The sequence below is a fragment of the Centruroides vittatus genome, unplaced genomic scaffold (assembly GCF_030686945.1).
Source record: "Centruroides vittatus isolate TY-2023 unplaced genomic scaffold, ASM3068694v2 contig_817, whole genome shotgun sequence".
NCBI classification, from domain to species: domain Eukaryota; kingdom Metazoa; phylum Arthropoda; class Arachnida; order Scorpiones; family Buthidae; genus Centruroides; species Centruroides vittatus.
The window spans coordinates 1311339-1335192 of NW_027122532.1; the positions used below are offsets into that span (position 1 = coordinate 1311339).

The 23854-nt window shown below is 32.8% G+C and overlaps 3 protein-coding genes across 4 annotated transcripts in view; all 3 read left to right on the forward strand.

The window, feature by feature from the left end:
* Positions 1 to 4998, forward strand: part of Ac13E (Adenylyl cyclase 13E) — a 43435-nt gene extending 38437 nt beyond the window's left edge. Inside the window, exon 4 of the mRNA XM_067278684.1 lies at positions 977 to 4998. Within this exon, the coding sequence (XP_067134785.1) occupies positions 977 to 2815 (1839 nt within the window). The 3' untranslated portion in view covers positions 2816 to 4998. The remainder of the gene's footprint in view (positions 1 to 976) is intronic.
* A 2675-nt stretch (positions 4999 to 7673) lies between these two features.
* On the forward strand, positions 7674 to 14882 carry LOC136982176 (uncharacterized). Of its 2 annotated transcripts, XM_067278609.1 has the most exons (6): positions 7674 to 8065; positions 9420 to 9744; positions 10336 to 10466; positions 11105 to 11228; positions 12609 to 12884; positions 14604 to 14882. In XM_067278609.1, the coding sequence occupies exons 1-6, from the start codon at positions 7758 to 7760 to the stop codon at positions 14751 to 14753; spliced, it is 1314 nt and encodes a 437-aa protein (XP_067134710.1). In that variant the 5' UTR covers positions 7674 to 7757; the 3' UTR covers positions 14754 to 14882. The 2 variants fall into 2 exon arrangements, with proteins under 2 accessions (XP_067134710.1, XP_067134711.1); XM_067278610.1 differs by lacking the exons at positions 10336 to 10466; positions 11105 to 11228.
* Positions 14883 to 17162: 2280 nt separating this feature from the next.
* On the forward strand, positions 17163 to 21378 carry LOC136982246 (ganglioside GM2 activator-like). The gene is made up of 4 exons (XM_067278706.1): positions 17163 to 17393; positions 17473 to 17634; positions 20038 to 20202; positions 21115 to 21378. Exons 1-4 carry the CDS (start codon positions 17196 to 17198, stop codon positions 21268 to 21270), a joined length of 681 nt encoding a protein of 226 aa, XP_067134807.1. The 5' UTR covers positions 17163 to 17195; the 3' UTR covers positions 21271 to 21378.
* The last annotated feature ends 2476 nt before the right edge of the window (positions 21379 to 23854 follow it).

Here is a 23854-nt window from a genome sequence, read left to right on the forward strand (position 1 = left end):
AAAATAATACATATTTTGCACAATCTTAAGGCATAATATTAGAATCTTGTAATAAATATTTGTATTTAATTATTTTAAACAGTTGTTAGAAGTAAAAAATTTTAATGTTATTTTACAATAATATTGCATTAATGTTGTGTCATAATGTGGTGTATTCAAAATTGCTATTAATTTAAAAAATATGTGAAATATTTACATGTTATTATTTTTAAATATTAAAAAAGGAAACATTTACTTATTCTTTAAGAAAAGCGTTGATTGTAAAGATTTTAAACCTTTAAAAATCTCAAAAACTGCAGAGCACAAATCACATATGATAACTAGCGCTTTCTGTACGATTTACAGCGCCTCTCAAACCCAAGAAAGTTTAAATTAAAATCAAACAAAAAATATCTCACATAAAATTAATAATTAGGTATATTGTTGCTTACACTTACCTGTTTTTTTATTTTCAATGTCCCTTTAGCCCTTTCAAATATCTATAAACCCAATATTTTCTACATAAAAATTTCTAGGATGGATTTTTCATTTACCGAATTACTGGTAAATTTACCGAATGATTTTTTGTCAATTTATCGGTTAACCGGTATACAATTCCTACTGTGATGACGGTTTTGACATGCAGTCTGCTTGTGATGTAGTTACTTTGTTTCTGAAATCTCCTGCCATTCCTACCCACTGCAGATTGCTAAAATACAGGGTAATCGTAAAGTCAAAGAATTTTTTAAACTGCCCAGGCATCATTAAAATGAAAATAATAAATAAATATACAATTAAATAAAAAGTTAAGGCAAGAAAGTAATGTATATAAGTTAGTGATGAACAAGATACAATTATAAAAATCTAACACAACTTGCTGCATATAAGAATTTTATTTTAATTATATTTATGGTAAAGATGTCTATGTATATTTTAAATATTGTGATGTTTGTAATTTTAATTAAAATTAAATTAATACATTACTTTTCTTCAACAGATTTTTGATACATCAGGGATTACAACAGCAAATCTTCTCTCGCATCGATTTAGTGGTTATTACACTTCGAGTCAAACGTCTGTAGCAGATACGGGCAGGTCGAGTGGATCTAGTGTCCGAGGTGCCAGTTTGTTTGTGGATCCTTCTCTATCTATAAACGAAAGTCTTGCGCGGTTAAAGTATTTGCGTAAACAGTCGGATTTGCAGTTAATTAGATGCGTCCAGCAAGACGTGGCTCATGTCGATTACTTTGTCCGACCGCCAATAAATCAATTGTCTTTGTTTTTTCACGATAGGAATATGGAAAATGAGTATAGACGGCGCATAAATCAAAGAGATAGGAGAGGCTCTCCTCTGACTGTTTCTTCTGCAAAATTTAACTCGTATTTTGCAATTTTTTTATCGACCTTCTTTTACATTGTGATTGCATTTTCTTGTTTCTTATTATTCGACGCTACCATTTCTTGGTTCGTCTTCTGTCTCTTAGCCACTGGGTGGCAATTATTCATAATAATACTCTGTTTGAAAAATATGTTAAAAATTAATGTTTGTTGTACAAATCAATATCTCTCTCGGGTATATAATTTTCTTACTAGTTGGTATCCTTGGCATATATGTGGAGCAATATTACTTATCCTACCTGTTGTGTCAGTATTTTGTAATTTTACGTGTACTTCCATTTTAACTAGTCCAGAAAGAACCCACACGTTCTGTTATCTATTGTTTGTATCGTTAATTCATTTTTGTAATTTTACACAATTAAATTACTGGTTGAAATCAATACTCTGTATAAGTGCAGGAATAATATTGATATTACTGTTAGGAACACCCTTGTGTCCCTGTATAAATAACGTCTTTGTATCAGATACCTCAGGACTAATGAGTAACGTTACATTTGATAAAAGTAGCAGAAATGTTGTACCGCTCCCGTCGGCTCAAATATTATATCATTGTAATCAGACTTTAATCTATGAAACTATTCTTAATGTGGTTATTATTTCATGTTTGGTTTGGTTTCTGAATCGTGAATTTGAAATTAGTTACCGTTTGAGTTTTCACGGAGGAATGACGGCCGCTCGCGACAAGCGTAAGATTCAGATTATGAAGAATCAAGCAGATTGGTTACTGCATAATATTATTCCAAAACATGTTGCCGAGCAATTAAAAAATACATCCAAGTATTCTGAAAATCATAAAAATGCTGGTATTATGTTTGCAAGTATTGTGAATTTCCACGAAATGTATGACGAATCGTTTGAAGGCGGCAAAGAATATCTGCGTGTTTTAAACGAATTAGTTGGCGATTTTGACGAACTACTACAAAGGCCATCGTTTAGAAATATAGAAAAAATTAAAACCATAGGAAGCACTTTCATGGCGGCATCTGGTTTGAATCCAAAAATAAGGCAACAAAATCCTCACCCTCACACTCACTTAGTGGAATTATTGGATTTTGCAATGTGCATGCAACAAGTTATAGAACATTTTAATTGCAACTTACTGGAATTTAGTTTCATCATGCGTATCGGATATAATTTCGGCGACGTAACGGCCGGAGTAATCGGCACCACAAAACTATATTACGATATTTGGGGAGATGCCGTTAACATTGCTAGTCGAATGGATTCTCACGGTGTCTCGGGACGAATACAAGTTCCAGAACATTGCATACCAGTATTAGAACAAGTTTTCGAATTCGAGCATAGAGGATCAATCTACGTCAAAGGAAAAGATAACATGAACGTATTTCTAGTAGTCAAAAAACGTGAAAACATACCTGATATTTATAGATCAATCTCAAAAGAGGATCCGGTTTGTAAAAACGACGAATTCTCATGAATATGTATATTGTTTAGCATAATAATAATAATTTTTAAAACAATTTGTCATCAATATTTCTATAATGGCAGAAGCTTTAAACATACCATTTATATTTTTAAATGTCATTGTAAACACATTTTAAGCAGACATATTCTTAAAAATGCAGATTTTATATACTAATTTCAGTTATGATGCAAAATAAACAAATAAAATTTGCATTAGCATAATTTTTGTAATAAAAAACAACTTTGTTTAGTTGAAATTTTGATCTCATTTTTAATGAATTTTTAAAAAGATTATTAATGATTTCATTTGGTGTATTAAATATTCAAATAAGCTACTTATTGAAGTGCTGTTTCAGAAAATAGGAAAATTCCTTGCATAATTTAATGTCGTGATATTCATCAGATCAATGGATCGGGAGTAGAATTCTAAATTAATTTTGATTTAAATTATTAAATCTAAGTATTTAAATATTTGATTTTGCTACGTGGTGCACTAACCTCTACCGATCATTAAAATAAAATTAATAAATTAGCAATAAAGTTGTGATACAGAAATATCTGATATACAGAGAGCCTAAAATAAATTTCATAATGGTCTGGATTTTTGAAATTTATCTACATTTTTTAATAAAATAAATATGTACAAATTTAACGCTGCCCAAAGAGAGTTTTTTGCATGCTTGAGCTGCACATCATTTGATTTGAATGGACTTTTTGCAATTTGCATTTGTGCAGAAGCAATTTCTATACACAAGAAACTTTATATAAATATTGAATTGAGGAGAAGGAGAGGGAACTTATTTCAAAATATCTTTAGCAATGTAAAATTTTGAATATCTTATCATTTTTCTGCCTCAGTTATCTTTAATATTTATTTTAATTATGAAATGACAAGTCGTGAGCTGACTTTAAATATGAGAATATTAAATTAAACTCGTGTATATTAACCTTCTCTCCACCCTGTGGGTACTAAGACAGCCTATATTCAAACCTGTTATGGGTTCTGCAAGGCCTACAATAAGACATTGGGTGACGAGAGAGAATGTGGATGGTGCTAGGGTGGATGCCAGCCCACCTTAAAATCTCCGCGCCCACCCGTCAGCTTGCCCTAAAATAATTTATTTGAGTCTATCGTGACCATTATGGGAGGTTTTTTTAAATACGAATTGTTTGCATGCATTAATAATTCTCACTAAATGCTTTTCTTTGCTTAAATGTCTTATTGAAATTTGATTTCTAAATTTTAAAAATTAATTTGTTTGATGATAAAATGTGCAGATAACATCTGCCCCACTAAAATAATAATCCATCTTACCCCCACTCCCCAGAATGAAAATCATAGCACCATTACTGATGGAGAGGACTCAAACTTAGATCCATCAGAGCAGTAGTCTGACCATATTGCATTCATTGCTCTATTATGTTATTGCATTTCTAATTATAAAGCTGTCATTTGTAAAATATATTCCATTTATTTATTACTTTTGGCATTTGAAAGAAAGTGCAGATGCATTTCAGCAAGTCTGGGACATGCTAAAATTTCTTGCACATAGTGCAGGTAAGGCTAGAGCCAGTACTTAATAAAGAATTTTGATTTAAATCTCTCCTCCTCAATTATAAAATAGTTGAAAAACTTAATATCGGTAAATATATAAATGCTGCATTCCATCCAATTCATAAAGTCTTGCCATTAATAGGTTGTGATCTCGATAGTAAATCTCTTAATTACGATTAATGCAAAAATTTATATGCTAAGTATGCTTTACGCGGTGAAATTTCATTAAAATTCAAATTTTATCAAGTTGTATTTTTTAAAAAGTTTGTGATTTTCAACTCATTTAAATTCTTTGAAGACATTATCATTGTTACTTGAGATTGCCATCTTTATTTTGCAATAATTTGTTTTGTAATTTTTGTATTTATAAATAACTATTTACTGTAATTTCTATAACAAAGAATGCAAGAGATGTACAGATAGGAGAATAAGTTAAAAATGTTTTTAATTGTAAATTTCTAAGATTAAACATGTTGTAATTTAATAATACTGTCCACATGTGCATTTAATCATGATATATTCTGTGAATGTCAAAGAATATGTCAGCTTTTGCATCTGTTTTTTTGTAATTTGACTCAAATTTTGTTACAGTTAAGATATTAAATTGATCTTGATTGCTAAATAAAAGATTTTCAATTAAACTAACGACTATTTTTGATGTCTAAGAAACTTTCTGCAAATACTTAATTTTTTTAACTCTGCCCTACGGGCACTAAGAAGGCCACTTTAGCAAGCCTATTACGAGTTTGGTGTCAGGCCCACAATGACGTAGTCAGGTGATGTTGGATGGAGCCTAATATATCCAGACGATCACCCCAAAATTCCTGGGATCTCAGAACAATGGTGGTCACCATAACTGCTCGACCATCCTGCCATCTCTACAAATACTATAATGTGGCATCTGTGATCGGGTGATTGAGATGTTAATAAAACAACCTAAACCACTGTGAGTAATCTGGGATCCAATCTGGCAGTCAAGAAATTTCAGAAATTTTCCATGGGAAATAAGTCCTAGATATTCACAAAGTTAAGGAGACAATCTTCCTTTTAGGCTACTGCCTCTGCAAAAAAAATGTAAAAATATAAAAACAGGTACCTGTTTTTATATTTTTACATTTTTTTTGCAGAGGCAGTAGCCTAAAAAGGAAGGTCATCTCCGTAACTTTGTGAATTTTAAAAATTGCCGACGGCGAAACGGCAAAAAAGGACTAAAGCGAGGTATTTACCCGTGCAAAAAAAATCGTATTTATATTTTTATTTGTTAAAAGTCCTAGATATGTTAAGCCATCTCTTGCTTCCCAGTTATTCTCATTGTGAGTTTAGATGAACCTGGTAGGAAAAAAGGCCCTTAGTGCCAATATGACAGCAAAAATAAAAAATTAACCCAGAATGTAACTAGCTTCTAGCAATGTGACAATATTCTTTCATACCCAATAATTACAGTATTTAAACTTTTAAATAAATTATTGGGTATTAGATGTTTCAAACATACCAAATTAGGTTAGTTAAGGTGTTGCCTGATACAATGTGATAAGCTCCAGTTTCAAATTAGAAGCAATCTGTGATAGTTCCTATTGTTATGTTCATCACTGAAGGTAAGTAAAATGTGAATCAGACTAAAGTTTCTGACATTGAAAACCGTAAAAATCTGTGAATAAAACCAATAATTGGGAAAAAAGATCTGTTTTTCTTTTATTAAAAGAAACTGTACATCTTGTCGAGATAAAGCGAGAGGAACCTCTCGTTTTGGACCGGAACTTTATCCGAAAATTGGTGTCGGAGATTAGTCTGAAAATTTCACAGAAATCCGACAAATAGGATCACTTTAGATAGAATAAATATTAAAATTCCAGTCGGGGAAGTCGAAAGTAACACAAATTAGTGTCTGGGGACCGAAAAACTTCCACTTGGAGAAAATTCAAGTTGGAGATATTAAATTCTTGTACTGTTCCATTGAGACCTACCAAGTGCTTCATTTTCTTCCAGTTAAAAACTTTTGAGTTAGATAAGTTTTACCGTAGTTCAAATATGTCTGCGAAAACAAGGTATGTGGCCGAAGAAATGTGTTTTGCAGGCCATAATTGGCCACGGGCCATAGCTAAGACCCCCGAAGCAGTTATCGACTTACATCCGGAGACCCGAGATCGAAATCGGGCGAGTAAACCCGGGGATTTTTCGGGGTGGTTTGTCCCGGACGCGTTAGGCCAGTTCTCGTCGCGAGTCTCGCCGAACCCATAACGAGCCTAGAAAAAAAATTCTCGGCATCCATAGAATGGAGAGTCATAATGAACATAAATATAGACAACCATATATAACAAAATCTATTGGTGCTTTGAATTGATTATTTTTTGTTTCCAATTCTTCAATTAGTCTCGACTATAAAATGTAAACCAAATGTTTCAATATAACACAAATTCTGCAGCGTTAAAAATAAACAGGAAAAAAAGACTATTTTTTAAATATTTGAATGAAAATGAATCAGAAGGCATTCATATTAAGGAAAACAAACATATGCTCCAACAAACAATTGAAAATTTCCATTTATGCTATTACTTATGATGTCAATTTAAAGAAACAAACACTCAATCCAGCAGGTACTGTACAGTACATTCCAGTGTGCATCAAACAGCACATCGGTGAACTGCAATGTACTGTACATTACCAGTGGCGTGCCGTCATTGGAAGCGGTGGAAGCGCCGCTTCCACCTTCCAATGACCTTCCCTCGTAGTTTCTAAAATATAAATTTTCATATTTTAATGTACTTTGAATTAATTAAAATTAATATTTTATTATAACTGCATTATGTATCTTATTAAAAAATTCTATACTATATGTGAAAAAAACGATAAGATCGCTATTGTATATTCGAATGCTAGTGGCGGAATCGCTTCCGTCAAATTGACGTAAAAGCGTGTTATATAATGGCCACCAATAACATAAAACTTTATATTATGTAACTTTTTAATTAACGCTCCACTGGTTATCACGTGAATATTTTGTTATTGAATTAATTTTTAATTATAAAAATTAAAAATTAGGAAGCTTCGAAGTTAACATAAATTTTTATAATTTAAATTTATTTTTAATTGTTTGTGAATTAAATATAAATAGGAAAATAACAGTGACCTTTGGTCTTGATATAAATTACTATATTGCTTAATGTATTTAATATTTTAAAAATTTTAAAATAATTATGTAATACTTTTATAAAGACTTAAATAATTAATAATAATTTAAACATTAAAAGTAAAAACGTAATGACACGACATATTTGATTAAATTTCAAAAATTTTCACACAAGAGGGCGCATAAAGGAAATAAGTATATAAACACGTGTTTTGATTCTTTAAATTTTGGAATGTGTTTGAATTTGTTATAAACGATATTACCAAAATAATTATGGAAGAAATCGAAGAAAATGATCTGTGTTCGTTATTAAATTCATTTGATTTTAAGGATAGTTGCGAAGAGTTTTGTCTGGAAGACATGGAAAATGAGAACATCGTAGCAGACGAAACATGTGATTCATTTGTTTCGAATGAAGAGTATTTACTCAATGATTTGCAAATTGAATCTACTCGTCGATCTTTAAATAAAACGCCGTGCGTTACAACTATCAAACGTAAAATAAAACCTGTAAAAAATAATTTAAATCAATATGATGATAAAGTGTTTGAAGAAGAAAAATACGAATGTAAACAATGGAAGTGAGAATCATTTTATGTCTTTTTAAGGTTTATTTATTTGAAATTTTAATGTAAATCAACGTGAAGTATTTTTTTACGTTTAAATTCAAAAGTAATCATTGTTGAACATTCTTCTATTTGAAAATTAGACACACAATCAATAATTATCTATCATTCAAGCATAAAATTATATGGAAAATCCACAATCCTCAACATAAAACCTGCATTGTATTGAAGTTTAATGGATGATTTTTCCACAAGAAATTTCAAACAACCCTCACGTTTTTGCAGAATGCAGAATTTTACAGGGCCCAATCCAAAATATTAGTGTGGGGCCTTTTTAAAAGGCCAAGGATTAATTAAGTGCAAGCCCTCTATATTTTCAGTCCTGCCAGACTGCACATTAATGAAACGAGCTCTGTGATTCAATTTTGTAGTTATAAAATCATAATTGTTCAATTGTGTCTAAATTTTCAGTCATATATTATTGCTAAAATTGAAAGTAAAAATATAATTTATTGCTTTGCTGATCAGTAAATGGTTATTGATGTTTTAGCCATAATTTGTCCATTATGGATGGGCTTTGCTTGCATTGAAATTAAGTGTTTCTACTTGTCCTTATTTGGTAATGATAGTCTTTACTTCAGTTACAGTGGCCTTCCTTCCTTGTTTAGTGAAATATCCTTCCTAACAGGGAAATGGATTGAAAAAACAAAAAGTATGTTGTAGTTAATATTGTTAGCTAGTAAACTACATAAGACAACCTTTAAGCAGTTAAAATGTTTATAAATTGAACGAACATTTTTGTCCACTTATACAGCCATATTCAAGTTCCACAAATCAAATTAACATGAAACAATATCAAACAGTGCGATATATGTATATAGTATTGTTCTATATTGTTTCATATCCCTATGTTTCTCAGCTATATCACAGAAAAGCTTCTGAAAAGATCTTTTCTGGGAAATTTTGAAAGACATCCCTTGAAAACTTTTTAATAAACTAGGTGCTACTGCCCCAGACTTTTTTGTGTAATTTTTTTTAATCATTGTTCTTACTTTGAATACTGAAAGATGGCACTCCTAATTGTGATTGACCAATATAAGGAGTAGAAAATACTTTAATTGGATGAAAATAAAACATTGGAGGACAATTGCTCCAGTATGAGGACGCAAAGAAAATTATAAAAAAGGCCATGGCCTGCACCAGGCTATTATGCCAGTAATGGAGGTGATACATATAAAATGAATTTTAATAAAAATGTTAATTATGTTAATTTATATATCTAAATTAATTTATTATATCACTAAAGTATTAAAATTATTTAACAATTTTATATAGTAATTTTATCTAATGAAGGTTAATTTGAATTTAGTGATGACGGTGCCTTAAGGAGAGCTTTCAACAAATATTTACAGAAAAGATCTGTCTCTAAACAGTTGTCTAAAATTTCGGTAGTAAATACTTCACATTGGAAGTTTCCTGCAAAACAGAAACCTACTCGTAAAACATCAACGTTACCGACGACTGCCGACAAATCATCTCGTACTTCAAGAGCATATTCAAGTACGCAAGCTCAAGATTCATCGTGCACTCCACATTCGTTAAGAAGAAGGAAAGAAAAAAAATTAGACGAATATCTCCAACGGATTTATCAAGAAAATTTATATCATTTATTTGAAAAGCATTTCGATTCTAAGGTAAGTGCTTCTGGCTATACACTCATTAACAGAATCAGTAAGGACTGTGATGAATTTAAGAGAAATGTAGAAGAAAAGACGCCAGATTACTACTAATAATTAAAAAGTGTTTGCTTCGAGAAAAGTAAGTTCAAGTTTGCAGTCTTTTCTTTCCTTTCTCATTCTTTCCATAAAATTTTCATTAAGTCCAACTCCATTCAAAATACGACATGTGATCCCTCATATCTACCCACTTCCTCAAGGAGTCCTATTTTGTACTGCAAAATTTAACAGCATTGATATCCCTTATATACAAGTTATCATGCCAAATTTAATTTCTTAATCTTTACTGCATCCTGAGATATAAAGCAAAATAGAGTCCAATATATTCGCACAACCAAGAAACTTTTAACTTTTGGGTTCAGGGGATCTCAAAATATTGAGATTTACAAAAATCTCCAGAAAAATTTGACAGGATTACAATACTCTCCTATTGTTACTGTGTGGTTTTATACATGACATAATAACATGTTCCTAGAATATATCCTAAGAGAAAAATTTAATAATTTAATTAATTAACATTATATAATAAAGAAGTACGTTTAATTTTAGGAAGCCGAGGAGCTCGCTTCAATTCTGGAATTACCAAAGCCAGATAGTCCTAAAAGTGTTAAGAAACAAAAATCTGGTGATGTATCCAATAAATATCAAATAAAACCTTTATTTGAAGTCGAAGTGAAAAGGTAAATTAATATTTAATTTATAATTAATATATATAGAATGCTTCAAAAAATGTTAACACTTATCTAAACTATTATTTTTAATGGAAACTTATGGAATAATGTGCTATAACACGATTACGAAAGAAGTCGGCACGGAGTCAGAAAGATCGACTGCATTGGTTGTTAGGATGTGTCACTAAATATGAGAGAATGACAGTTTGTTTCATAAAAAAAATTATGGTCAGTGCAGGGGGCTGATATTTGATGTCTTACATCTTCCCTTTATGGTAAAGGAAAAGAAAGTGAAGAGAGGGAGGAGAGTCAAATTTTAACAGTGAAGGTATAAGATTCATGGAAAACTGTAATCATGAAAGTCATACTGGAAATCCACAGAGATTGATGAAGAGGAAGAAATAGGTTCCATGAAGAGAACTGATAATTTGATGACAATATTATTATGAGTGTTTGTTCACAATTCATAAAATTAAAGAGAATTGCCATCATTTTCAACACTGGTGTGGAACATTTTTCCTCGACAAAAATGTTTATACAAGAAATACGCTTCCGAGATTTTTTCACGACACATTTGTGTTAACACTTTATTGAAGTATTCTGTAGCATTAGTATGATATATTTCTAATAGCATTGTGTAATTTCAGAAATAAGATGAAGACAAAGAAGAAAGCTGTGACTAACCCATACAGAAAATTTCTGTTAAGATTAGAAGATAATACATTACCTATGACTATTCAAAACAGAGATGAACAACTAGTAAGAGAATATGTAAGGATACTTTTGATTATTATTATTCCTACCAATTCATTTCTTAGAATATTTACAATATAAATTATGCATTTGCTATCTTAGAAATAATATAAAGAAATACAGTGAAAACTGCTTAGGCAACCACCTGCATTCAACGGGCACCTGCAATATTTTATTCGAGATGATAATAGACACTTATATGAGTATATTTAAATTGGTTTGTTTATTTTTTAGATTTATGTTTAACTGGAATTAAATTGAGAATCACCTCTTGTGCATAACTCATCATACATGTATGGCAATATAATATTTAACATTTTGGTAAATTGTAATCATTATTTATCATAGATGATTTTGAATACGGGTATGTTGCTTAATGACAGGGATACATTTCAAAAAATACCTCATTATATATCAAATATCATAGAGTGTATTTGAACAAACCTTGATATTAATATGATGATAAATGAATGATATAAACCTTGATATAAACCTTGATTTGATATAATCTACTACTCATTTAGGCTATATATAATATAGTTGTAACATTACATAACTAAACATAGAAAACGTACAGCCAGCTACAAACTTTTTAGCTCCATTATAATCTTGTCAGACCTCTGTCATATACTCGTATAATCATTTATTCTTTCAAACTGATTAATTATTAAATAATGAATTGTTGTAATTATTTAGTTGTGTATAATTTGTTTATTGTGTTTTACTAGTTATAACTTGTTTATACTTACATATAAAGGAAAAGAAAAAAGGCAGAGTAGGCACAATTATTCCTCTTACCTAATGAATTTGGGCTATTTTACTGAGAGATGCATGCCTCACTTATCAATTATTATCTCTTCGTTTCATTTTATATATAATAACACTAGATATGGTTATATTTAGAATAATTGAGTATTTAAATAGTTTGGAAGTGAAGATCAGATGAAGGGGTCTGGTAGTATAATTAGCAACATATCTGCATGGTAAACAGGAGTTGTAGGTTTGAGTCTCTCCTGGCCAATTTTTTTTTCTACAATATTCTAAAATGTATTTATTTATTTATAATTAGTATATTTAACAAGATATGACAGCCTGGCAGCCTATCTCCTGCAAAATTGCTTAGCAATTATTTATCTGGCTGATTATTTGATTCTATCTTTTAGACAATAAACCTCGCACTTAAATTTAAAATATTGTGTATGGAAATATTGTCTGTCTAGACATTAATTATAAATGAAGGTAAGAAGGTATTATAGATTGTCATTGATGACATTCATTATTTGAAAATTTTATTCTATCAAATTATCTTATTAAAATAAAAATTATACCAACAATAATGATTTAAATTTATTTAATTTCTATTATTAAAATGGTAAATTTTAATAAAATAATTTACAGAATGAAACGAGAGCCTTCGAAATAGCTAAACGATTTAGCGAATGGACCGGCGACATGAAAGGCGAAAGAAAACCAAACGAAGACGACGGCGAAAAATACAAACCTATTATCGACCCTTCGGTTATTTTGCATAATTTTCAAGCAGACGAAATTTTGGCTCATCCCGAACAAAATATTGTTATTAATGTAAAAGAATTGTTTCCCGTTCCCGACGAACTTCGTCATTTGGCTTCATCAGAACAATTGAAACAGTTAAATTTCAATGATATATTTAAAGTAAGTTTGATCAATTACTTAACATGTAAGAATTGATTTTATAGTTTTAAATTGCAACAAATTAACAATTACTTAATTTACTATAATGATAATCAGTAATAACATTTCTTCAACAAACAAAATATTCAAAATTAACCTTGAAAAACAGCAAATTTTAATATTACGCGGTGCTGAATACAGTTGATAGTGTGGGTACCGAGGAGGGACGACGAGGTCTGACCTCTGTTTAATTTCGGCAACAAGTCAGAGGGACTTGCCCACGAATCAGAGATGGCTTATTTGACGGTAGAGATCCCGTAGGGACGGCACTACTTTTTATCCGGTCGAGTGTAGGAGGGAAGGTGGAGTCGTGGTAAGGCGATAAGCGAATATTCAAGCAAACAAGACACCATTTAACAGGATAACAACGATTTAATGGAAAACAAAATATACGTTACAAAAATCTGACATAAAAGGGGGTGACATATAAAAAGCTATATATCCCTATCACACGAAGGGAGAGAGAGAGAGTTCACATAAATGGGTTCCATACCTCTTAGACAATCAGTATTTCCAATATCTGTCGGTCACAAGGATCGATAATTCTTTTGAAGGGAAGGATCGGTAACTCTCGAGGCACAACGTAAAATATTCCCTTAGGCACAAAGGACAAAAATGGACGAGATCGCGACTCGATCTAAATCGACGATCGACTCCCCTAGAGGGGGGGAAGGAAGCATCTTATATAGCTTTTTGCTGGGGAATTTGGTCACGTGCATGTGCTTAGGCCATAGGTGTTCCCGGGATTGGAAACAATACGGCGAATTCGGGCGCTAACTATAAACTTAAGTTGCAAGATGATCTGTACTCGGCGTAAGAACAACGGATAGTTGACAGTTATACGGCCGGGGACGCATATTTTCTCGTCCGGGACCGTTTTTAGGCAGGATGTTTATAATAGGAAAATTTTCGATTCGATATAGGGAACAAATTTTATTATAAGTCGTATTATATTTGGATTATATCCGGATATAAAGGGGGTAATTATTAATTCGGATATAATTTAGTAAAACTTTACGTCAAAGGGGATTTCCAGATCTCACAATAGTAAACTTGTTAAGGAAATATCAAACAAATTTGATTCAAATTCTTTCCTCAGAACGTAACATTTTAAAAAGCTCTCGTAAACATTCTATTGCCATACTACTTGCCTCTTAGCTTAATTCTTTTTGTCTATATTTTTTGTGAATTAAATAAAACAGTATTGTTCTACCTTAAAATAGCAGCAGGTTACAACAATAGTTATTTAAATTAATAATTTTCATTTACGTAAGAAAAGCCGTTAACATTAAGTCTCGATTTGCTTTTTAAAAGTGACACGATAAATACCTTTAGAAACCTGCCCCACATACGACAGTTGTTAAAAATATATTAATTTAGATCAATTTGTATACATTTGGATAAAAATTGTTTATAAATTTAAATATTTATTATTGTTATTTTAAACTTATTGTGGAAATATAAGTAATAAATATTTTAAAAATTCATAATTTCAGTAAATATCAAATATTAAAATATATTTTTTCACTCTTTAAAAATTTGACTCTTAAAAGAAAGACTTTGAATTATTCAGTACCTGATGTGTGATGTATTAAACACTGAACAGTATTATACTAATAAATTTCATATTCCATATATGTATTTTTAATTTTAATTTATAACATAAAGTTTATTTTTTAGGTAAAAGAATCAAGATCTAAATCACAGAAGAGACATATGGCATGGTATTTAAATCCTAATACGTGGTTTCAACCAGAAAATCATTGCTCGAATACAGAATATTTAAGTAAATCTGAAGATTTTTCTTTAAAATCTCCAAAAATTGAATAGAACTAATTATTTAACAAAATTCTAAATAAATCTATGCAAAAGTTGTAGATATTTTAAATTGTTATTCTCATATATTTATTATGATTTTAATATATTTTATGTTATACAAAATATGGGAAAATGTACTCATTTTTGAGTGTTAAAATTAATTAAAACCAGAGTTTTTAATTATTTTTATTTAAAGTTTCATTTGAGAATACTTCATTACAAGAATACATGGAACAGAAAGATAAAAATGGGCTAAATTTCACCATGTGTCACTAAAGTAAATGTGTCACTACAACGAAGCGACCGAAGAAATAATTATACGAAATACCGAGGCGTATGCACAAACTCGACTTCGAAAGTCACCCGATCGGCGGATAACGATACTATTGTCACGCGGAGTTTCCGAGTTTGTATCTTGCCGTGCGAATTTAGTACTTTTCGTTAGAAAGTAAGAATATTCTTCGTAGTCGAAGAATATTCCTTCGATCGATAGCAAATTAATACACGATGCCCCGACCACTTCGGGATCCTCGAATATTGTATTTAATACTTACAAACGGAACTTAGTATGCATTTATTATTGTACGAGACCAAATAGAAATAATAATATATTTAATAGCTGTTTCTTAATGCCTCAAGCAAGTGCTTAGTTTGCTTAGAGGACAATCTACCACTGCTTTGATGGTGAGAATCAAAAGCAATAGTGAATTCTGAGTACGAAAGGCATTCTAGCAGCTGTTTTTAAATATAAAAATTTATTAAATTGTGTAAATTACATTCCAAAACTGTTATAGATATTATAACATCAAAAATTATTCATCAATATTATTATTAAAAAATGTTATCAGTGTAAACTGATAATTGTATCAATTAAGTATACAGTAGATACAATTATCAATAATACAGCAGATCTGTTTAGATAGATCTAATTCATTTATGGGAAAACACGTAAAGTGAGCATTTCATAAGTTCAGACCCGAAGTGTCTAAGTGGTCGTGGGTTTGCACCTGGCCACGTGGAGTTTTCTTCACGTTAGTAACACTTAAATAGAGGCAAAAGTCCTACCGGCCTCATGCACAGTATTCTCATCAGGCATTTTTCTTCAGTGGGAATATTCTCTTAGAAAAGATTGTCTCAGAGGCCCCAGGCAATTGTTCTTTTTGTCTGTAGGATAACATGCCACTGACGGGATCCGACCTATCCAGGATAGACCACCCACGAAAACTTCCTTAAATTATTTGCCAGATCTCCTCTGTTATGTGGCCATCACTCACTAAGTGTTTCTCGTTACAATGAACGGAATGAGAAAAATTCTGATAATTTATATAGAAAATTATGTAAATGTATATAAGATGTATTATAACTGTAGATGAAAGAAAGTGTATTTATATCGTCTATAAATGAAAAAAGGAAGCTTTTATCTAAAAAGTCGTGATTTTTTTAAGGATGAGGAAATGGAATTTCCTTTAATCTATTTAAAATTGAAATTATAATTATCAAAATACCACGTTTAAAGCAAATGAAACTTTATATACTGAAAGGTTATTTCCAGTTAAAATTTGTCTTCTGTAATTTAAATAAATATATTAATTATGAGAAATAGTAAGGATCTGTAAACATTAATAAACCAATTAGGTCGTAAAGCGGGGTACCCCCGCTTTACGACCTAATTGGTTTATTAATGTTTTATATGGACCTAATTGGATAAATTACATACAGTATACAAATATGACATGTTTTGTGACAATATTGTGGTTTATTACACAATACAATATCCAAAAATCCGGACTAATTGAGGAAATATGTTGTTATTAATGTACTTCAAACAATAGGCGATTCAAGTGTATATTTTATCTTATCTTTGTTAAAGTATTATGTTTACAAATTTTTATAATAAAATATTTGTTCGATCGAAAATGATTGTTTCTATAACCTATATCACATCTTTTATCGGGACATTTGGACTTTCAGCATCAACAGTTTAATGAGTAGATCATCCAATTTTAGTAACTCGGTGCATTCTCTTATACTGTATAATATATTTATACAAATAAATAAGAAAAAAATTAAGCATTAAAATTGATTTTTTCACACAGAAAATGTATCAAACTTTGACCCTTAATTACACCACCCGGCCGCCCCATTGTGGGCCTGGCCGAACCCATAATGGGTTTGCAAAAAGAGGCCCTAGGGGCGGAAAGAGTTTAAAAAAAAACTACATTATTGAACAGTATAAAACTGCTTCAATTATATTTAAATAGTTTGTTTTTCTTAAGAAATTATCGATGACATTCCTGTATTGTTTATGTAAAATTTAGAAGTGACAAATAAGTTGATATTTATGAATAGAAACGATAACACTGGTGGTTATCGCATTAATCATCTGACTGCTGTACTGTGCTTCCCTATATAACAGGAGGAAGGAAGGAAAGGAGCATAGTAGAAGGCAGAAAAATGGGAAAATTACTGCTTCATTTCTTGCTACTGACTGTAGCGATATACCCAACCTTGGCAGTACCTTCTACTCTAACACAGTTCATACGTTCGAGGAACGAAACGGCCAAATTATTTTTTAAATTATTATCAGAACCACAGATCTTGGATCGCGAATGGAGGAAATTTTACAAGTTTGAAGGAATTCCCATGCCAGAAGTAAAGTTCTCGCTGTTATTTTTAGTTTTATTTACGTATAATTTAGTTGTTTAATTTATAAATTGTTTGTTTCTTTCAGGGAGATAAACCGTTACTCGAATTTAGTTGGAGTAATTGTGCACCTTCTGCTCCTTGTCACGTCAAATCTTTGTCTATTTCTCCGGATCCCATCGATATTCCTGGTTCTGTAACCGCCAGCTTTGATGTCGTTGTTGCAACGAACTTAACGTCGCCACTACAAGTAAACAATTTTAATTAATGTATAGTTTAATTAGATTAACGGTAACCGGATAATTGACTCGTAGAGTGAAGCTATGAAAGATCGAGGTCCTGATCTGAATTTTTCATGGATTGAACCGGATAATTTGAACTTCTCGTAGCTTAATCGAGGGCCTATTTTCAGTCCTATCGTGGGCATAAAAACAGTCATACAATAGAGCCTACTTCCTTTATTGCTTGATTCCCATTAGGGCTTGGCAAACTTATGAAATCGAATATATTCCTCTTTCGGGCCTATTTTCGTGTCTATTACGAGCATAAGTTCAGGCCCTCAATATATTTCTTGCACCCCGTTCCTCATAACTCGGTTTCCATTGAGGCCTGACCGAACCTGCTCTTGAAAATAGGCCTCACAGAGGAAATTATGAGTTTAGATTAGATAATTTAGATTAGATTATTAATAATTTCACTTAAATTTATATTCGTATGATAAAACATTTAAATATAATTAAGTTTATGTTAATTAGCACTTGGAATTTCTATTAATTTGTTTAAAATATCTTATATCAATCGGTATCAACAAGAAAAACCGTAACAAGTTACAGTTATGATTCATTGTAGGGCAAGTGGCATTTGAAATTTGCCTTTTATGTTCATTAAATGCAATTAAAATCGATAAACGTCTTAATAATTAAATATGTTTAGCGGTTTAATTAATAAGTTATTATCAAAATAAAAATTGATAATTATAAGGAAAATTGACTGGCAATTAGTGTAATATTTAATTATATTAAATAATATATTTACGGATGTAGAGGGTGGTTCAAAAGTCAGTAAACCAGTGTATATTTTTAAATATGTATATTAGATAAATTATCGTAGACCTTTCTCTTCTGTCAGAATCTACTTATTATTATTATTACTATTTTACTTTTTTTACCCTGTGGGGATTAAGAGGGCCTTTTATCATGCCATTGTGGGTTGAGCTGTTGAGCCAGGCCACAATGGGACGGGCTTACATATCAGTAACAGAACACGCTTCTAAAATGTTCCTACAGTTTTCCCTGGGGCCCCAGGCTGAGGCCTTAACAGCCTCATCCATCTGGCCATTATCAGATTCTAGGTTAGTAAAGCGGAAATCGAATCTGGACTCTTACCCAAGGCAGATTCCTGCCTTTAAATTAAAAACGTCTGAATTGTTCAAACTGTGACTGAATATAATAGCCTGCCAGTGGATTACACGCGCGGATAACACCTCCGAACACCTGTGGCACAGTCGCGGGTTCCGCCTCATCAACGGGTTTGCCACGTGGAGTTTTCCAGGTTTATTGCGCGTGTTATCTAACACTAAATAAGGACCGGGTTTTTATTGAAATTCCTTGGCGAGGCACCCTCTTTGACAGATCGTATGTTGGATTGCCGTATTTCATCAATCCAATCCTAATAGACCTACCTTACGATCTAGCTGTTAGATTGTCGTAAGTCGAGCCATTGCCCTCGGAAATTGTACCAGTGGTAAAGCGGGGTATAATTAACAAGTTATTTAAATTAATATATATATACTAGCAGGTAGGCCCGGCGTTGCTCGGGCAAAAGTAACGAAAGCGAAGATTAAGATTATTACGTTACAGTTCAAAAGAAAAAGAGTAATTTCATCAACGAACTAAATATTTCTAAAGAAAGGTCGAATTTGAAAATCGAATGTTCTAATATTGTCCGATTTTCACGACGTGTTCTGATTATATCCTTCGATTTTTATCGAATGTTCTAAAGAAGAAAAGTCGAGAAAAACCGAACTAATCTGTTTAAATTTGAAAATCGAATATGTTCTAACATATTACTCTTTTTTTTCCCTCCAGCGCCCGTAAATCTTGCACGTCGCTTCCTCTTGTTCTTTATTGTTACTTAACACTTCCCTTGTTACTTAACACTTGGTACTTAAACTTGGTAGCCTGTGTACCGAATTTCAACTTTCAACTCCTAACCGTTTTAGCGAAGATTAAGATTATTACGTTATAGTCAGTATTACTTTTCACAGAATGCAAGAATTGGGTTCCCCTGTTTCCAGACTAATTAGAGAATTTTTAGGTGGGTCTAAAAATATTTCGATTTTCCGCAAAAACGAAAAAAAGTGCATCTGCGTCTTGCACGTCGCTTTCTCTTAACACTTCCATTGTTACGTAACACTCCCATCGTTAATGGAATTGTTAAGACTTAATCCCGTCCCTCTCTCCCGCGAAGAGGAATTTCGAAAAATCCCTTCTTAGTGTGCGTTCTCGTGACGTACCCTAACTGTGTACCAAATTTCAACTTTCAGCTCCTCTGCGCTGATTATTATTATTATCATCATCATCAACTCGTCTCGATTATATATATAGATAAAATGAATGAATTTATTTAGCTTTTTCCCCCTTGTTTTTCATAGGTTGACATCAAAATGAAGAAGAAACTATACTTCGTCTGGGTTGAAGTACCTTGCATGGACAATGTAGGTAGCTGTTCCTATTCGGATTTTTGCGCTCTTATTCCTACCAAATGCCCTTCATTTGTAAAGAAAGCTGGATTACCTTGTAAATGCCCTGTTACTGAGGTATGATAAAAGCAATTAATATTACATTAATATTTTGCTAGTAATTATGTTATTGTAAATATAAAATTTATTAGTTTATAAATATTTAATAATCTACGCTTTCATTTTATTTAAGCGCGGCGGATACTTGCTTAATTTATTACTGGAAATTGTTGTTAAGCGTGCCAAATCGAATTCAAATTTTCCATAAACTCGGTGGCCACGTGCAGATTTTTGACTTTTCTTCACGTGTCTAACGTGTCTTTTCTCAAATTTTTCACCTTTTTTTAACACTCGGTGTGGGTGGTACATCTTAAATGATGCGTAATGATTCGGATAACAATACCATTAAGAATTATGCTGAATTATTGAAGAGTTTAAATACGAATAGATACTACACGTGTACTAAATTTGTCGAAATCGGTGATGACAACCTCCCGAGTTCTCCTTGTAAGTACAGATCGTGCTATTGAGTTAGCATATACAGTGTAGCGTATACATAGCTAAGCAATGCGGGACCGTCTTTAACGCGTGGCTTGACGGGCAGTTGCCCGTGGGCTCCGAGAGCATAGGGGCCCCACATTAATCTGTTTATTAACCCATCGACGCACCTTGTATCATATATGACACATACCGATCAAAGGCGTATCGTTACTTCACTGATTGCTAATTTGCTGTGTCGTTCCCGATTCACACCCATTTACATTTTTATTTTTGCCAGCAGTTGTCGTAGGGGCACTGCTTTGCCCGAGGCCGATAATGCTGTTAAGATGGCCCGATACAATGTGTAGCGTAGCCTATATACAATGTACTGATATTAACAAAACAATACACAGTAACACAAAACACTGATAAAATATTGAATAATAATTGTACTCGTATTTAAATTTAATTTAAATGATAAAAATATTCAATGATTATTTTCTTTTCTAGGGAGAATACAAGCTGGAACCTACTACTGTCGAAATACCTAACATTCCTTTACCTTCTTTTCTCGAAGATGGCGACTATAAAGCTACAGTCAATGGATTTCATAAAGGAAAACAATTGTTTTGCTATAATGTAGCGTTTTCATTACATAAAAATTAATATTTTTCCTCTAATATACTGTACTTGGTTTGGGTTTTGGTTTATTTTTGTTATTCATCCTTTTTTTCTGTATCATAATCATGTAATAAATAAATATATATAATTAAATGAGGGTCTTTATTTGTTTGTTCGCTATAAACTTCTAGGCCGTTCGACCAATTGCTACAAAACTTAGCATACCTAAGCTACCTAAGTATTACCACCATACTATAGCTCCCTAAGTATTTGAACGTAACATAGTTACGTTCAAATACTTAGGTAATGTCGTACATCCCATCCCAAAATAGTGATTGTATTTCTATAAATCAATTAATTTTTATTTACATTCGATTTTCTGAGTTACACGTAACACCATCAAAAAAAGTTAACAAAATGATTAAGTAAATATAATTCATACAAAAAAGGATATAATTTTAAATATATACAGTGGTACCTCGTATAACGTACGCCTCGAATAACGGACGCTGCGAACAACGGACTTTCCGGCATAATTGGTGATTGCTCCATGGGTGCGTTCTTTAATAGCGGTCGCTCTGCGTCTCCGCTACTACGGGAGTGCGCTGCCGTTTGTAGGCATTTAGGAACGACGGTGAAAGAAAGAAAGATGGCGGCGCCCGCACGATCGATAGTATCGCGATGGAGGAATCTATAATTCTAAAATATGAGCTTTAAAAGGCAAAAGAAGGGTCCCAATTGTAAAATTTAACCATAAAATGGATTATTTATTGAAAGAGCATTCGAAATAGCCTCGAAAAAAAATTCGTAAAGACACTTACATCACCGCGTGCGCTAACTCGCGCTTTCACAATTTCTAAATTCTCATTCGTAAAACCACATAATGGACCCGGAATCGAAACTATCTGAGCCACGGAGGACGCCGTGTTGCTTTCCACCGTAAACTACTGCTACGAGCGGCCGTTTTTGCCGTTCGACGGCGCGCACTCCCACCGGAATTTAGGAACGCGTTCCGCAGGAATTTTTAAACGGATGTCGCTCGCTCAGAGTTACGCGGAGGAATAAAATAACGCACCCCGTGTTAATTTTTTAATGATACAGTACGGTTATTTTATGCTGCGGAACGAATTAGATGTTTTAACGTGTATTTTTATGGGAAAATGCGTTTTGTATAACGGACGTTTCACGTAACGGACGTGCACCCGGTACGGATTAAGTACATTATACGAGGTACCACTGTATATATAATATTCACTGAATCACTGTAACAATGATATAGCGTGAAATAGATACGCTATTACTGCGATAGGTAGCGCATAACACTTGCCTGTGTGGAGTGTAGTAGTGTTTTGTCCCCGTACATCATACTTTTCCTCTTAGCAATAGAGTCGTGTCGATTATGTATCTAACTCCGTTATCGAGCTTAAGGAAGGACAGAGGCTGACAGACGACAGTGGAAATTTATAAATCTACATTTTTTCAAATTGCAACCCAATAAGTATACTCCAGTAACGGAGTGGATAAAACACCGGACACCTTTAGCCGGTCGTTGGTTCGTGCATGACCAAACGGATTGACCGAGTGGAGTTTTCTGGGTTTTGTTCGCGTTAGTAACACTTAAATCGGGGCCAACTTTACATAAATGTCGTTCCGGGATGCGTCCTCGGTGGCAGATCGCTCACGTGTCGCGTTGCCGCAATCAAATAAGCCAAATGAATTCTAACGAGTGATTATTTATTGTTACATCGTCATAATGCCGGGATGCAACTTTTCGTCACAATGTTCTCAATTCTTTTAGTGGTGGTCTTTCCCCTGTACATCGTACTTTCCCTGTTAGCAATAAAGTCGTGTCAGTCGTATATCTAACTCCTTTCGGGGAAAAATTTTGAATCGAAGTGACGTTACTTCCGTTCTAAACCGGAAGTTCGTATATTGTTAATCTGGGCCTCCTCCCCTAAGCTTTCCATATCTGATCTGGACCATCTATTTAACCCCTTTCTCGAGATTAAATTAACTCTTTCCTCCATGCGTTGGCAGTAATAGAGCCTTTCGTAGGAATCCTATTGCCGGTTTCCAGGTCCACAATGAATCCACCGGGTGGCGATGGACGGAGCCCGACTTATCCGGACGAATTATTCCGAAAAGTTTTTGTCACCTGTCCGGAAGCGATACCGGATAACGGATTCCCGAGAGCGACAGGCTGTTACCGTTAATTGCTCGGTCATCCGGCCATCGGGTTTGTATGGTAAAGAAAATTCTTTTCTTCCGAATAACGAACAATAAGGATTTACATTATAGCCCTAGAGTAATTCAAAAGTCTCCAAGCACAGGCGAAGTTTCTTTATTATACAGACATTTACAAGTCATAGAATATAATCTTGTTGGGTCGGTTGTTTTTGCACGTGTAAAAACCTAACGACCGGGGTCCAATCTGGAACCGATTAGATTACACTTACGTGTGGGCGCCAGATTCGGGATGTCTTTTGTTCGGGTCAGTTAGACGAGCAGGACGTGACCGCTGTCCAGTCTGACCGTTATAACCAATTCTTTGTTAGATACTGAACTAGATACCATTAGAGATCTTTACACTCTAAGATCCTAACAAATCTACGTGGATAACATTAAATTA